Source organism: Ovis canadensis, chromosome 2, assembly GCF_042477335.2.
Source record: "Ovis canadensis isolate MfBH-ARS-UI-01 breed Bighorn chromosome 2, ARS-UI_OviCan_v2, whole genome shotgun sequence".
Classification (NCBI taxonomy): Eukaryota; Metazoa; Chordata; class Mammalia; order Artiodactyla; family Bovidae; genus Ovis; species Ovis canadensis.
Genome location: NC_091246.1, coordinates 241,667,927 through 241,682,311, shown reverse-complemented (window position 1 = coordinate 241,682,311; position 14,385 = coordinate 241,667,927). Strand labels below are relative to the sequence as shown.

Below are 14,385 nucleotides of genomic sequence, written 5' to 3'. Positions count from 1 at the left end.
CACTGTCCCACTGGCTAGCCCACTGGTCCTCAGTGTGGGATCAGCAGCAACAGAAGCACCTTGGAACTGGTTAGAAACACAAATTCTCGGTCTCCACCTTGGATCTACTAAGTCAGAAACTTGAGGCATGGTGCAGAAATCTGTATTTGAACAAGTCCTCTAGATGATTCTGATGCACGCTTAAGTCTGAGACCCATCAGACCTCCCCCTGTAGGCAACAATGAGCCATGGAGAAGGGAGGAACAGAAGGAGGCAGGATCAGACTGTACTTCATGACAATCACTGGGCTGGTAAAAGGCCCACATCTGAAAGCAGGCCTCAAGCTGGAAAAAAAAAAAAAGGAATTTCCTGGCAGTCCAGTGGTTAAGACTCCACGCTCCCAAAGCAGGGGGTACGGGTTTAATCCCTGGTCGGGGAACTAAGATCCCACGTGCCACACAAGGCTGTCAAAAACAAACAAAAGTTGGTCCCACGTGAACCCTCAGCTCCAGCAGGACAGAGCTGCAGCGTGTAGCAGAACCATCTATCTTCACATGTAAGGGAGGGGCTCCTGGAAAGTCAGAGACCCCTGGGGGACACAGAGCCTGCTGCCAGGGTGACCACCTGTCACTTGGAGAAAGAGGGCAGCACCCTGCAGAGGGTCAATGAAGGGGAACTGGTTATCATGGCAACCTCCCCTCAGGTGGGATAGGACAAAGGAAGAGGAAGTCTGTGGTCTTCAGGTATCCACCCCATCCCTAGGTGGGAGCATCTCGGTCCCAGGCTCCTCCTCTGACTGCATGTAGCCCAGCATCTCCTTCTCTGTCCACCTGGGCCCCAAGTGGCAATTTCCTCCCCTCCCCATCATGAGGCCACACCCTTCTGCCACAGTCTAAGGGCTGGGGGGCTGTCTCCTTGGTTACAGCCCAGGCCCTTGTATCCATGGTGACCCTCTCTTAAGAGGCCCCAGATCCTCATCTGCTAGGCCAGCAACGTCCTTTGCCAAGGCTGGTTCTGGGAGCAGTGACCCAGATCAGGAGTAGGGCTCTTCCATTTTTTTCTTCAGTTGGCACATGGTGAGAAAAAGAGGTACAAGATGATTCAACACGTTACCTTCTGCCAGGAGATGGACACAGAAGGTGCATTAAATAGCTTTCCGAGGTCCAACTTGAAGCTTAGGAGAAAGCAAACTGCACCCTCAGACCCAGTGAAGTACAAAGCACAGGGGGGTTCTAGAGTCCAAAAGGCCTGGGTTTGAGTCTTGGTACAGTTATCTTGGGCAGCCTGTGTCACTTTTTGAGCCTCAGTTTCCTCACCTGTACACTGGAGATATTAGTATCTACCCTTTAGGGTCCCTGCAAGATTCAGTAAGAAAATGCATCTGACTGAGAAGCATAGTGCCTGGCACCCCACTGCGTCTTATCTTCCTGTCCTCAGGTTCAGGAGGAGGAATGCCTGCTCCTGAGTGAGACCCCTCATTGCTGGTGGGACCCCCGCTGGGCAAGAGCCATGGCTCTGGGCTCGGAAGCGCTCCATAAACACCGACTGCTGGTGCTGTTATTATTGCTATTAATCAGCTGGCAATGAATGGTAAATTGCTTCCTCCAGGTAATTTACATTTCCTATTGTCATTGTAATCTTCATTCAATGCAATCTGATACAGGGATGTTTTCTAGGAAGCAGGAGCCATGTTGTGCTTCTTAGTTTTCCTGCAGTGCCTGGCTCCGGTCCTGGCAGGGGCACCCAAGCAGCTCAGCGTTGAAAGGACTTGGAAATCACCTACTCTAACTCAGCGTGCAAGGCAGAACGCTCTCTTCCCTCGCTTTATCAAGCGCTTGGACGCCTCCAGGGATAAGGTCCTTATTCCCTGTTGAAGATGGACTAGTGCCTGCGACTCCAGGGTGGCTGAGCTTCGTGGGGTGAGCAGGAGCTGAATGGGCAACTGCAGGAGTTGGGGTGATGGGAACTCCCGGGGCCACCCCTACGCCCTAGCAGCCCCCTTCCTCTCCCACTGAGAGTTGATAATAGGAGTGGTTCTAATTATGCTCTAATTGCTTTCTTCCAGGCAGTTTTCTCTGGAGCCAAAGAGTTCAGAGTTCATGAATAAATGAAGAGGGAGGAAGCAGAAGGGATGTTTATCGATCCGCATATTTCCATGTGCCAGTGTCTGCCCCACAAACGCTTGGGCATGCAGCTGTGCAGTTTTGCATGTATACATGCATGGGTGTGTGCTAAGTCACTTTGGTCATGTCCGACTCTTTGCAACCCTATGGACTGTAGCCTGCCAGGCTTCTCTGTCCATGGGATTCTCCAGGCAAGAATATTGGAGTGGGTTGCCATGCCCTCCTCCAGGGGATCTTCCCAACCCAGGGATTGAACCTGCGTCTCTTTATATCTCCTGCATTGGCAGGTGGGTTCTTTACCCTAGCACACCTGTGAAGCCCCTGTACACATACATACAAACACAGAAATATACACACCACAGGCCCCAGATACCTCTCTCCAAAGGACTGGTAGGGGGTGGGGGTGGGGGGTGGTAAAAGGAAGGTAACAAGAAGTGTGCAAAACTGACTCTGGGTTCTAGTCTCAACTCTGCCATTGACTTGCACTGTCCTTGTGTTAAGTCGCTTTAGTCGTCTCTGACTCTGTGCAACCCCGCGGACTGTAGCCCGCCAAGCTCCTCTGCCCATGGGATTCTCCAGGCAAGAGTACTGGAGTGGGTTGCCATGCTCTCCTCCAGGGAATCTTCCTGACCCAGGGACTGAACCTGGGTCTCTTACCTCTCCTGCATTGGCAGGCGGGTTCTTCACCACTAGCTTAGGCAAATCCTAGTTTTCCCAGCTGGAGAGTATGGAGGGGAAGTGATGTGTCTTGATACCCTCCTCTCAGAAGACCCAGGCTTTAGGGCTTCAGTGGGTGCCATCCAGCTAGACAGAACCGTGGGTGAGGGCACTGTCACCCTCAGACTGCCCTCTCATCTGGATGCCTCCTTCCCTGAGAAGAACTGGCCAAGCAGCCAGGGCCTCCAGGGAGGTGGCAGGAGGATCTCATGCATGTCTATGCTGGCAGGATGCCTAGTAAAGATAAGCAGGGGCTCTGGACTTGAGGCTTTTGGGGCCCTGGGCAAGACACTTGAACTTCTTGAGTCTCAGTTGCTGTGTCTGCTAAACCTGTGTGATGAAGGTTCACCCAGAACATATAGTGAGTGGTCTTAGCCAAATGCTTAGCATACAGTAAGCATCTGGTAAGTGGTAGTTATTATTGCGAATACTGTCAACACCCTGCAAGGTACAGGTTGATGCCTTAATAACACATGAGGAAACTAAGGCACAGAGAGGTTAAATACCTTGCCCCAGACCATGCATTAAATGACAGGATTTGAACCCAAGCCCACCTGACCCTGAAGCTCTGGGCTCCAGTGTCACTTCTCTGCTGTGTTTGATCAATCTGGGCCCCAACAGTTGGCACATAGTCAGTACCAGCTCTTAGGGACGTATGGATATTACGGATGTATGGATATTATGGCATACAGTATCCATAATATGCTGAATGACAGAGAAAGGAGGTTAAAAAAAAAAGAGAGAGAGAGAGTATAACAATGCTTTTTCCAGTGACCAAGGTTGGGGTAGATTGATTAAAGTACTGGACCAAGATTCCCTTCAAGGTCAAATAGAAGCGCTGGATCCGAGAGACCCCAGGACTCATCCATGGCTGCGGCCAGGCCAGGTGGTGATCAAGGGGTTCTTGGTGTGCACTTTTAGAAGGAAATCTTTTCACCCTTTATGACTTCCACTAAGAGGCCAAAGTTAGCCATCCTCACTCTGGCATCAGCCAGACCCGGCTGTGTCACTGCCTTGCTGGGTGACCCTGGGCGGGTAACTGCTCCTCTCTGAATCTCAGAGGCCTCCTCTAGGAGGTGAGGAGAAGAGTGGTCCAGCTCTGGGGATGTGGGATGACACAGGCAAGGCCATATGCTAGAGGCTAAGAACGGGATCTGGAGTCAGCCTGCCAGGTTTGTATCGCAGCTCCTCCACTGCCTGACATAACTGCCTGTGGCCTTGGAGTCTGCTCCTGGAAAAAGGGGCTCACAACTGTCTACCACATGGGGTGTAGTGAGTGTGAATAGGCTACTACAGGTAAAGCAGTTGTGACATTAGGCAGTGCTTTGAAACGCTCCGTAAATCTTCTCTATTGGACGTTTTACACATGGGGAAACTGAGCCCTGGAGCGCGGCGAAGCTCTCTGAAGTCATGGAGCCCGTGCACAGCAGAGCCGGGCCCATGCGGGAGCGGGCTGCGTGCATGGCTCCTTGTCCAGCCTGTGTCCAGACTGTGGCTTGATAACTTCAGACCTTTCACAGCACCTGGGCCATCCTGCTCCAGCCTTGAGGACTCTGGGGTGGGGGGAGGGGAGGCTGACGCTCCTGCCTCCTGCTCTCCCTGGTGGCTCTGAGGCTAGCTCAAACCAGCGGCGTATGTCAGAGGGCAGGGAGCACCTGGCTGGCCGCTCCACTCCAGGGCTGGCCGCCGAGACCTCGGAAACAATCCAGGGGTCCAGGACCAGAACACCATTTGTCAGCCCTGCATGGTGGTAGCGGGCTTGTCTCCATGGCAACAGTGCAGTGTGAAGGCATCCTGGCAGCATCAGGGAGCGCGCTGAGTAGTGTAAACAGAGGCTGCAGTAGATTACACGCCTATTATGAGCAGTCTCGGGCTCGGAGCACTGGTAATTATGTCTAATTGTGCATTTAATTGTGTAATTGAAAACCCACATCTCTGGTTCAGGCTGGGGCTGCAGAACCTAACGCCCCCACCCCCAAAGAAAGAGGCGTAGGACCCACCCCACCCTAATAATCCCAGGGCTGCCTCTCCTTCGAGGGCAATGGGTAGCCGGAGTGAGCATGGAGTAAAGTACCTGCAGACTTTTACTCTTCCCCACTTCAGTGCCAGGAGCTCAGCCAGGCTCTGGGATTTGGGGTGGTAGGGGAGCAGGCTCAAGGTAAAGGGGCATGGTAAAAGCACAAAAGTGCTCACAATTTTCATTATTCATAATATACATCATTTTGTATGATAGCCACTGTCCTCTCAGGACCTAGAATCAGCATCTGGTGTTTCCAAAGGACTTGGATCATCATGAGATCAGTACACATCCAAGTCATCCAACCTACATGTTAATCCTTATGAGAGACAGGGAACTCATCACTCAACGGTCAGCCCACTACGGCAGAGCCTCTGTAGTTTGAAAACTGCTGATGGAGCTCAACACCCTCTCCTCCATCCCCTGGTTTCACAAACTGGAGAAAAAGAGGCCCAGAGAGGGACAGGACCAGCTCAAAGTTGCACAGCAAGTGAGTACCAGAATCCTGGGATTCTGACTTGCAGCTGAGGGCGTATTTTGTACCCTAAAGTGACCAAGAATCATGGTTCTGGGCAGCAGCAAGAATCATGCCCAGAACTTTGTAGATGCTTCATAAATATTTGCTGAATGCCTCTCGGGGTAGGGTTAGTTGAGGCAATGTTTGCCCTCTTACCTGACAGTATTTTATCTTCCTAGGGGTGAGGAAGTTCCCCTGAGGAGTTAGTGATGGGTTAGAACCTCCTACTCTGAGCCTCTGTAGCCTGAGACTTGATTTTACAGCCAAATATGCCATGTGGGTACTTGGGATAGGGAATCTCATTCAAACAGACAGCGGAAGGAAGAGGTTCCCCGAATCCTGGATAACCTGACACCCAGGTGTCAAGCTCAGGCAGGTCTTTGGCAGCAGGAGTCGCCTCCTCCGCCCAGAGCCTGATACTCCCTTCAGTCACCACTGCCTGCAGCAAAGTGGGCTGATGTGGCAGCAGCTCTGATCTCCACCCAGGAAAGGATGGAACTCATCGATGAGTCAGAGCTGCAGAGGTCCTTTGAGATGAGGAGTCCAACCTTCTCCCTTTACAGAGGGGGACGCAGAGAGCCAAGCTTCTTCTTTGATCTCCTCTGAGTGAGTGCTGGCTTCTGTGCCCAGAGCTCTCTCTGCCTTATCTCAGGTCACCCTCACTGCAGTCCCATGAGAATGTGCTATTATCATTCCCATTTTAGGCAAGAGAAGATCGAGGGACAGTAAGGCGGAAGGCCACACAGATTTAGTAGAACCTCTGCTTCAACTAGTTTAATAAAAGGACATGTCCATTTCCTATCCCACGATATTCAGGTTCATAGAATCTGCTGTCTCATTTCCAAGGCATTCCAGAGTGAACCCTGGGACTTCCTTTGTAGTCCTGTGGTTAAGAATCCGCCTTCCAATTCAGGGGATGCGAGTTCGATCCCTGGTAGGCAAACGAAGATCCCACATGCCACGGGGCAACTGAGCCCACGTGACTGCAAACTACAGAGCCCACGCGCTCTGGAACTCGAGCACCACAGCTAGAGAGAAGCCCATGCACCACAGCGAAGACCAAGCATGCTGCAACCAAGACCTGACGCAGCTAAAAACAACTAAATACATTAAAATTTATTTTAAAAAATAAAATAAGAAAATTATAAATACATTTATTTAAATAAATGTACTTTTTAAAAGACTGTGAATACTTTGTGGGCTCCTAGGCAGCCTATTTTAACTCCAGGAAGGACAATTCTCTGAGGCAGATTACTAGTACCCTGATTCAGAGAAGTGCAGGTGGAACCTCACAGAGGTTAAGTGTCTTACCCAAGGTCACCCGGCTATAAAGAGACAAGAGATGGAGCTTAACCCCCAGCCAGATGACACAGCTCAAGCTCTTCCCAGTTGAACTCCTTGACTCTGGATGTACTAGCTGCTTTGAAAGGCAGAGGCCAGGAGGCCAGGGTAAGCCATCAGAACCCACAGCCTCAGCAACTGCTCTTCCAAAACCCCAGTACTTGCTGGCACAAGTCCCCGGGAGGCGTGCTTTGCTGCCTGAGGCTTTCTCTCAGTCTTTGAATCACCATCCTTCTCCCTCTCCAGGACCAGCAGGGAGACCAAGAGCATAGGGACTGGGGTCCCCCAGACCAAAGCCATCTCCACCCACTGTGGCCAGGAGCTGGCCTTTAAAAACACATCTCTGCACTTCCCTGGCGGTACGAATAAGAGTCCACCTGCCAATGAGGTGGGGGGATATGGGTTTGATTCCTGGTCTGGGAAGATTCCACATGTTGTGGAGCAGCTAAGGCCATGCGCCGCCACGACCGAGTCCGCGTGCCTACTGCCTGTGTTCCACAACAAGAGAAGCCACCTCAATGAGAAGCTCGTGTGCTGCAATGAAGAGCAGCCCCCTGCCCCCAACTAGAGAAAGCCTGTGCAAAGCCACGAAGACCTAGTGCAACCAAAATGAGCTAATTTTAAAAACTCCACACCTCTGGCCTCAGCCTGCTTCCCATCACTCACGACTCCCTGAAACTAGAGGAGAAAAGAGACTTCAACCATCAGAGCGGACCATCTCTACTTGGTCCAGATTTTGCAACTATTCTCAGATCCTTTCCCCTTGATCATTTATGTGCCGCCTAGACTGTATCTTCTGTTTCCTTGGCAACCAGTCATTTCATTCTTCTGACTTCAGTATGCCCATCAGTAAATGGGTATAAAGACCAACCCTATCTCATCGAGTTGTTATGAGGGCTGATAAGTCTTCAATACAGGTTAATTTCTTGGGTAGTTTGTTCTTAACCTGTGTCATAAATTCCCTTAAACCTAACACAGGCCTTGGGGTGAGTGGAAGTGGGAATGGTGGATGGGGTTAGCATTTGAATAAGCAGCTCAGAAGGTCTGGCATCTAGTCATCTAGTAACAGTTCTTTACGGATGAGGGAAGATTTAGATTATTCCATCAGCTTTCGCATCCTGCATCTCCCAAATCCTACAGGGGGCACAACAGGGCATGCAAGGTAGAAGCTGTGGAGTTCTAGATCTGATGTGTGAATCCTCTTCTGTCCCCAGTATACGGGGGGCCATGGATAAGCCAGACAGTAACAAGGGACAAGGTATGTATAATGCTTACTGTAGTGCCTGGCTCACAGCACACACCAAATAAAAAGGAAATCGTTCCTATTAATTTTTCCGACAGAACCACACATTTTTCATGTAAAGAAACTAAGACTTGAAGAGTTTATGGGTACGACTCTTGATCACTAAAATCTCTAATCCAGGCAGAGACGGGAGCTGAAGTGACTTATCCGAACCTCAAGGCCACAGGGAGCACTCACCTGGGCCAGTGCTGTCCGGTCATCAGCTCAGGGAACACCCTCAAACTGCCATGGGGTACCATGGTTATTCTGATTACTTTATAGCAGAGGCTCAGAGAAGGTAAGGGACTTTCTGGAAGTCACAAAGCAAGGCAGCAATGTCTGCCTGATCCCGGAGGTACTGGCCTTTCACTCCACTATACCAGATCTCAGAGTGGCTTCCATTTATGGGGTACTTATGTCAAATTCGCCCAGCCACCCACCCCTGCAAAGGAGCAGAACCAGGGTCGTATGCTGCCCCCTGCCCCAATCCAGGGTCTTGAAGGCTGTTTGGCCTTAGTCTGTCCATCTGCAAAAGGGGCTTGATTACCTGAGCCCCTATGTTGTCCAAAGGGGTATAAGGAACAAAGAAGGCCAGTGCCCTGACTCTGAAGCCGGGCCCAAGGACCAGAGTAGAGCCGGCCACTCCCCAGGACGCCCTGAGCGTGCAGATGCAGCTGCTTCTGAGTGCAGACCCCTGCAGAACCCAGCTCCCTCCGGTCTTCACCATCACTGCTGCTAATAACGACATCAATCAGGTTGACCACGTTTCACACCATTACTCGCAGCTCAGCAGGAAGCAACATATTTCCCCCTCTCATCCACTACCTTCCAGAAAGCAAAGAGCTTTCCAGAAGGGAAAAGAATAAAATCGGTGTTTTTTTTTGTTTTTGAGTACCTACTATGTACACGGCAGCTGGCTAAGCCCTTTTTCCAACTCTGAGGGGTAAGGATAACTCTTTTTCTTGGACAGAGAAAGACACTGCGGCCCGGAGGAGCGAATGCATGTGTCCAAGGTCACCCGGAGCGGGGACAAGAACAACCATGGCAATGATGTATTACTGACCACTCACCGGCTCACGGAGCCCGGCAGGTGCGTGATCCTACTGAAATAGTACCATTTTAGTTTTCAGATAAGGGAACTGAGGCTTGACGCAGTGAAGAGGTCCAAGGCCACAGGCTGCTGAAGCATGAGTAGCAGAGCGACATAGGGCAGAGAGGGTGGCTCTCTGCTCAGGCCAAAGAGCGCATGAATCTTGGTTCCATCACTGACTAGCTTAGACCTCTCTGAGCCTTGGTTTCCTCATCAGAAAAACAGGCTAATAAAAACCTCTATCACATTTTGTAGGGTAACAATAAGAAGGATAAAAGCAGTAAAATAGCTTACGTTTCGATCGTTGAACACACACTAGGCACTCTGCCAAGTACGTTACATATGTAAGCTCATTGGGTTAAATGAGGTAATGCATATAAAGTGCTTAGCACCGGAGTCCAGAAATGGGAGTGATAATGACGATGGTGAAGAAATTGATGATGATTCCTTTGGGTAAATCTCCTTGGTTCATCCTCTTACTGGAAGAATAGCATAGCCTGCAAGGTTTCAGGAAGGAGGTGGACTAGGAAAGAAGGGCAGGGGAGGTAAATGGGAAACACACAAAAATTAGGAATAACATTAATAATGTCAAGATGATACACCAGGTAAGGAGAAAGCAAGGGGCCCAAGATGTTCCACATAGTGGAACCAGACTGACACATGGGAACCTCCAGGCTAGTCCAGACATCCTCTCAGTGTGCCAGATGGGCAGAACTAGCAAGGCCCTAGAGACATAGACCAGTGGTTCTTCCCATTTTAAGATGAGGAAAAGCCAAGGCTTGCTGTAGGGAAAAGACTTGCCCAAGTTCACCGGATGTCAGTGAGGAAAGCTTGAATCCAGGCCTCCAGACTCTTAGCTTCGTGTCCAATTACGTGCTGCTTCCCACAAAGGAAGAGTGCAGGATGGCCCTTGGATATGTCTGGGTCACAATTCTGGGGAAGCATCTCAGGATATACATCATTAAGATAATAACAATACGGACTTCCCTGGTGTCCAGTGGTTAAGAATCTGCCTGCTGATGCAGGGGACACAGGTCCGATCGCTGGTCTGGGAAGATCCCACATGCTGCAGAGCAGCTAAGCCTGTGGGCCACAACTACTGAAGCCTGTGTGCTTTAGAGCCTGCGTTCTGCAACAAGAGACGCCACTGCAATAGGAAACCCACGCACCACAGCTAGAGAGCACGCCCCGTTCTCCGCAACTAGAGAAAGTCCGAGTGCAACAACAAAGACCCAGTGCAGTGAAAGAAACAAATTTTAAAAAATTTTCTAAAAAGATAACAACAAAAAAAAGTTACAGTTTACTGAATGCTTATTCTGTGCCTGGCACAGTGCAAGCTATATGCATTTAACCCTCACAACACCTCTAAGGATTGGGCACTCTTTTCTTTTTTAAAAAATATTTATTTATTTTTGGCTGTACAGGGTTTTTCGTTGCTGCTCGAGCTTTCTCTAGTTGCAGAGGGTGGAGGCTATTCTCTAGCTGAGGTGCACAGGCTTCTCACTGAGGTGGCTTCTCTAGTTTCCACGGGTCCCAGGACCTGTGCAGGAGCTTCAGTAGTTGCAGCACGCAGGCTCAGTCGGTATAGGCTCCAGAGCACAGGCTTAGTTGCCTTGCAGCACGTGGGATCTTTCTGCACCAAGGATCAAACAGGTGTTCTGCATTGCAAGGCAGATTTTTAACCACTGGACAACCAGGGAAGTCCCTCGGGAACTGTTTCTATCATCTCCATTTAACAGATGACAAAACGTGACTCAGAGAGGCCAAGCAACTTGCTTATGATCACACAGCAAGGAAGTGACAGAGCCAGGACTCGGTCCCATGTCCGTCATGTCAAACTTCAGAGGCTTGTCCCCTGTACTTGTCTACCTGAACAGTTCAGCCCTCACCTGCTTCCTCCACCCTCTAGTGCACCCTCACACCCTACTCCCTCACCCAAAGCAAGTCTAACCCAACTCCAGAAGAGCGTTTAGAACTGGGCTGTTTTATTGTAATCATCAAACCCCACATGAGAAAGAAAAATGATACAGTTCTTCTGCAAAAGTTTTTAGCTGAGAAATATTTAGCAGCCTCTTCCTTCTCTGCCCCTTTCCACTGGATGAGAAAACAGGCTCCCTTCTCCCTGGGATGGTCAGGTTGGTGAATTCTACCATCCAGGAGCACATTACAGAGGCTGCAAGGCAGCAGAGGCTCCTGGGGATTAGTGACAGTTGAAGGGACCCACTCTGCAATCGGCCCAGACAGAGCAACAGACCCAAGAGACCAATTTCCAAGTCCCTTCTTGGAGCACCTCCCCAGATTATCTCATGGAGTGCTCACAAGCTACCCAAAGGCATCCCGCTAAGACTCAGAAGGATCAGAATCCCACCCAGGTCTTGTCGGATTCCAGAGCCACTTATGCTGGTGAGCCCTCCACGTGGAAAGGTGGATTTAGCTGAGCTGGGGAGAGCTATGGAGGCAGGTAAGAGAGAAGCAGGGAGACTGCCTCGCCACTTTCATTTATCTACAGAGAAGTAAGCACCCCTCATCACAGCCAGAACTACTTATTTTCCAGTAAAGAAGGCAAGGGAGGATGCTGGTCAGCTGTCTGGCTTTATAGCCCCTAACTAGAGAACTCTGGACAAGTAAATTCATAGGATTGTTATGAGAATTAAATGAGTTAATACATGGAAAAGTGCTTACAAGGGCACCTCGCACCTAGTAACTGTTCCCCAAAGCTAAGGACTGTTATTATCATCAACAGAGAATACGGTGGGTCTGGGCATAGAAGGAAACATCTTTATCTTCTGCTCCATTTATTGATTTAATCATTTAATAAAATGTATATGCTACTTTTCTTTCTTTCTTTTCCTTTTTTATTTGCAGCAAGTGGATCTTAAGTTGCAGTAAGCAGACTCTTAGATGCTGCATGTGGGATCTAGATGCCTGACCTGGGCTTGAACCCGGGCCCCCGACACTGGGAGCGATGAGTCTTAGCCAGTGGACCGTCAAGACGTCCCATGTTACTTCTCTAAAAAGAAAAAGTCCTAGTTTAAAATTAACTCAGAAAGAAAATTCCTTGGAAAGTTTCAGCACTTTTTGGAATTTTATGTTCCTGAAAGAAGATAAAGAGGGTGTTTCTACTGGGAGCCAGGAGTTGCCAAATAACTGATTCACTCATTTACTTTACAAATATTAATGGAGTGCCAGGCACTGTTCCAGCTGCTGGGGATTTAGCAGGAACAAAACAGATAATCTCTGCCCTTCTGGAGTTTCCATTCTACCTGATCTTAATTAATCCCCCCTGCCAACCTCAAGGATGAGCAATTCGCAGAGAAGCTGACCAAGATGTCACTTGCCCTGCAGCCCACAGCTGGGAGCAGGGCTCCAATCTTCAGGGCCCAGCTGTTTGGGCCACTGTCCAAGAGGGCAGGTCTGTGGATGGAATGTTTGGGGCTGGGGTCCCCAAGAGGAAAGAAGAAAGACGAATGGGGTCTGTATATCCATACTCAGAGTTTCCTTCTGCTTTACTGTATGTACACACCAGTGGTGGAGGAAGGGCAATGGATGCAGGCAAAAGTGGAACCCAGACCAGACCTCTTTACTGGTTAGATCTCAGCTCTAGCATAGGCAGGAGATCCTGGCCTCTCCTTATCCACCTTCCCAAACTCACTTGCCAGAGTCTGTATTGAGAGGCAGAGCTGGTCCTCTTCAGCCCCCAAATTCACTCCTCTGGCTTCCCTGGGATTATGTACAGTGTCCCCAGGTACTCCCACCCTCCCTGGGCACCCAAGTATGTCTCACCCCCTCCACCCCGCCACACGCCGCCCCTCTGGTGGAAAGACTGACAATGCCTATCGCTACGGTGGTCACAGCCAAAGCAGGGAGGGTAGTCCCGCACCTGGTTGGTCAGCTGGCCCAGGACCGAGTAGCTCCTTGTGACCCTCTCCAGGGAGGGGCTCTTAGGCCTGCCCAGTCAGGAGGGTGGAGGCAGGCAGGAAGAGCACAAAGGAGAGAACGTTCTTGGAGTCTAAGAGCCCCCCACACACAGATGAACATGGACCAGAAATGGTCAGAGATCTAGACACATACCAAGGAGAAACGCGGAGAGAGACACACAGGAGCAGAGAGTTTGTGAGAAACGCTCAGTGGGGCGGAGACCAGAGGCAGAGACCCACGCAAACGAGTGATCTGGAGGAAAACACACGGCAGGAACCTCAAGGGATCCACACACCCGCCTCGGACACACCCCCAAGCCCCGGAGAGCCACACTCCCACAGCGCATCTCCCCAACAGGAGGCCACTCGTCCAGTGCTGGCCAGTCGCGTGGAGCCCCAGGCGCCGGGCGGGCCGGGGACTCGCGCACAGGACGCACTCGGGGGCCGGGGAGCGCCGGGCGAGAGGCGCACACAAAGAGACAGCCGGGCCAGCAGGAGCAGGCTCCGCCCGTCCGCTCCGTGACTCCAGACCACCCCCAACCCGGGCGCTCGCCCCAGACCCACACCCAGACCCACACCCCACCCGCTCGCCCCGGGACCCCGCCCCGCCGCGCCCTACCCTACCCGGCCCGGCCGCCCGGGCGCGCGGCCCTCACCAGCTGCAGGCAGCAGAAGGCGACCAGCGTGCAGCGCCCGCTGCACTTGCCCATGGCTCCGGGGGTCGCGCGCGCCGACCGCCGCGGCGCCCCTCTAGTTCGGTGGCCGCCGCCTCCTCCGTGCCGCACGGGCTCCGCGTCCTCCGCGCTGGGCGCCCCGGGCGGCGGGGCCGGGCGCCTTAGGGCCGGGCCCGGGAGCGCCGGGTCCTCAGGGCTGGGGCCGGCCGCTCGCGCTCGGAGTCCATGGTCGGTCCGCCCGCGCGCCGGCTCTGCCGCGCCTCCTTTGTCTGGACGCCCCGCTGCCGGGCGCGCCTCCCGCCCCGGGGCGGTTGGCGGGGAGCGCGGAGAGGGGCGCGCAGGCACCGAGCGCGGCGCAGCGCAGAGCAGCACTGCCCAGCTGGGGCAGCCGCCCGGGCGCTCGGCGGCCGCGGTTTCCCGGCCCCACCACGTGGCTCGGCCGCCGCGGCTGCCGAGAGGGAGGGCAGGAGAGGAGGAGAGGGGAGCGGAGGGGAGCGGAGGGGAGGGGAGGGGAGGGGGGGGGCGGGGCGGCCAAGGAAGTGGAGGGGTGGGGAGAAGGGGTTCGGAAACCGAGGGCAGCGCCGAAGAGGCAGGGAATGAAGTGAGCAGAGAGCAGGCTTGGGTCAAACCGAGACTTCGCAGCTCGCTCGCTGTGTGACCTTGGGCAAATCACGTCACCTCTCTGGGCCTCCGTTTTCTTAACAAAATAGGAGCAATTATGATTGCTC

The 14,385-nt window shown here is 52.1% G+C and overlaps 1 protein-coding gene across 1 annotated transcript in view; it reads right to left on the bottom strand.

Annotated features, from left to right (window-relative positions):
- Window positions 1-14,116, bottom strand: part of NKAIN1 (sodium/potassium transporting ATPase interacting 1) — a 46,380-nt gene extending 32,264 nt beyond the window's left edge. The window contains exon 1 of the mRNA XM_069578778.1: window positions 13,640-14,116. Coding sequence (XP_069434879.1) covers window positions 13,640-13,693 — 54 coding nt within the window. The 5' untranslated portion in view covers window positions 13,694-14,116. The remainder of the gene's footprint in view (window positions 1-13,639) is intronic.
- Window positions 14,117-14,385: the final 269 nt, after the last annotated feature.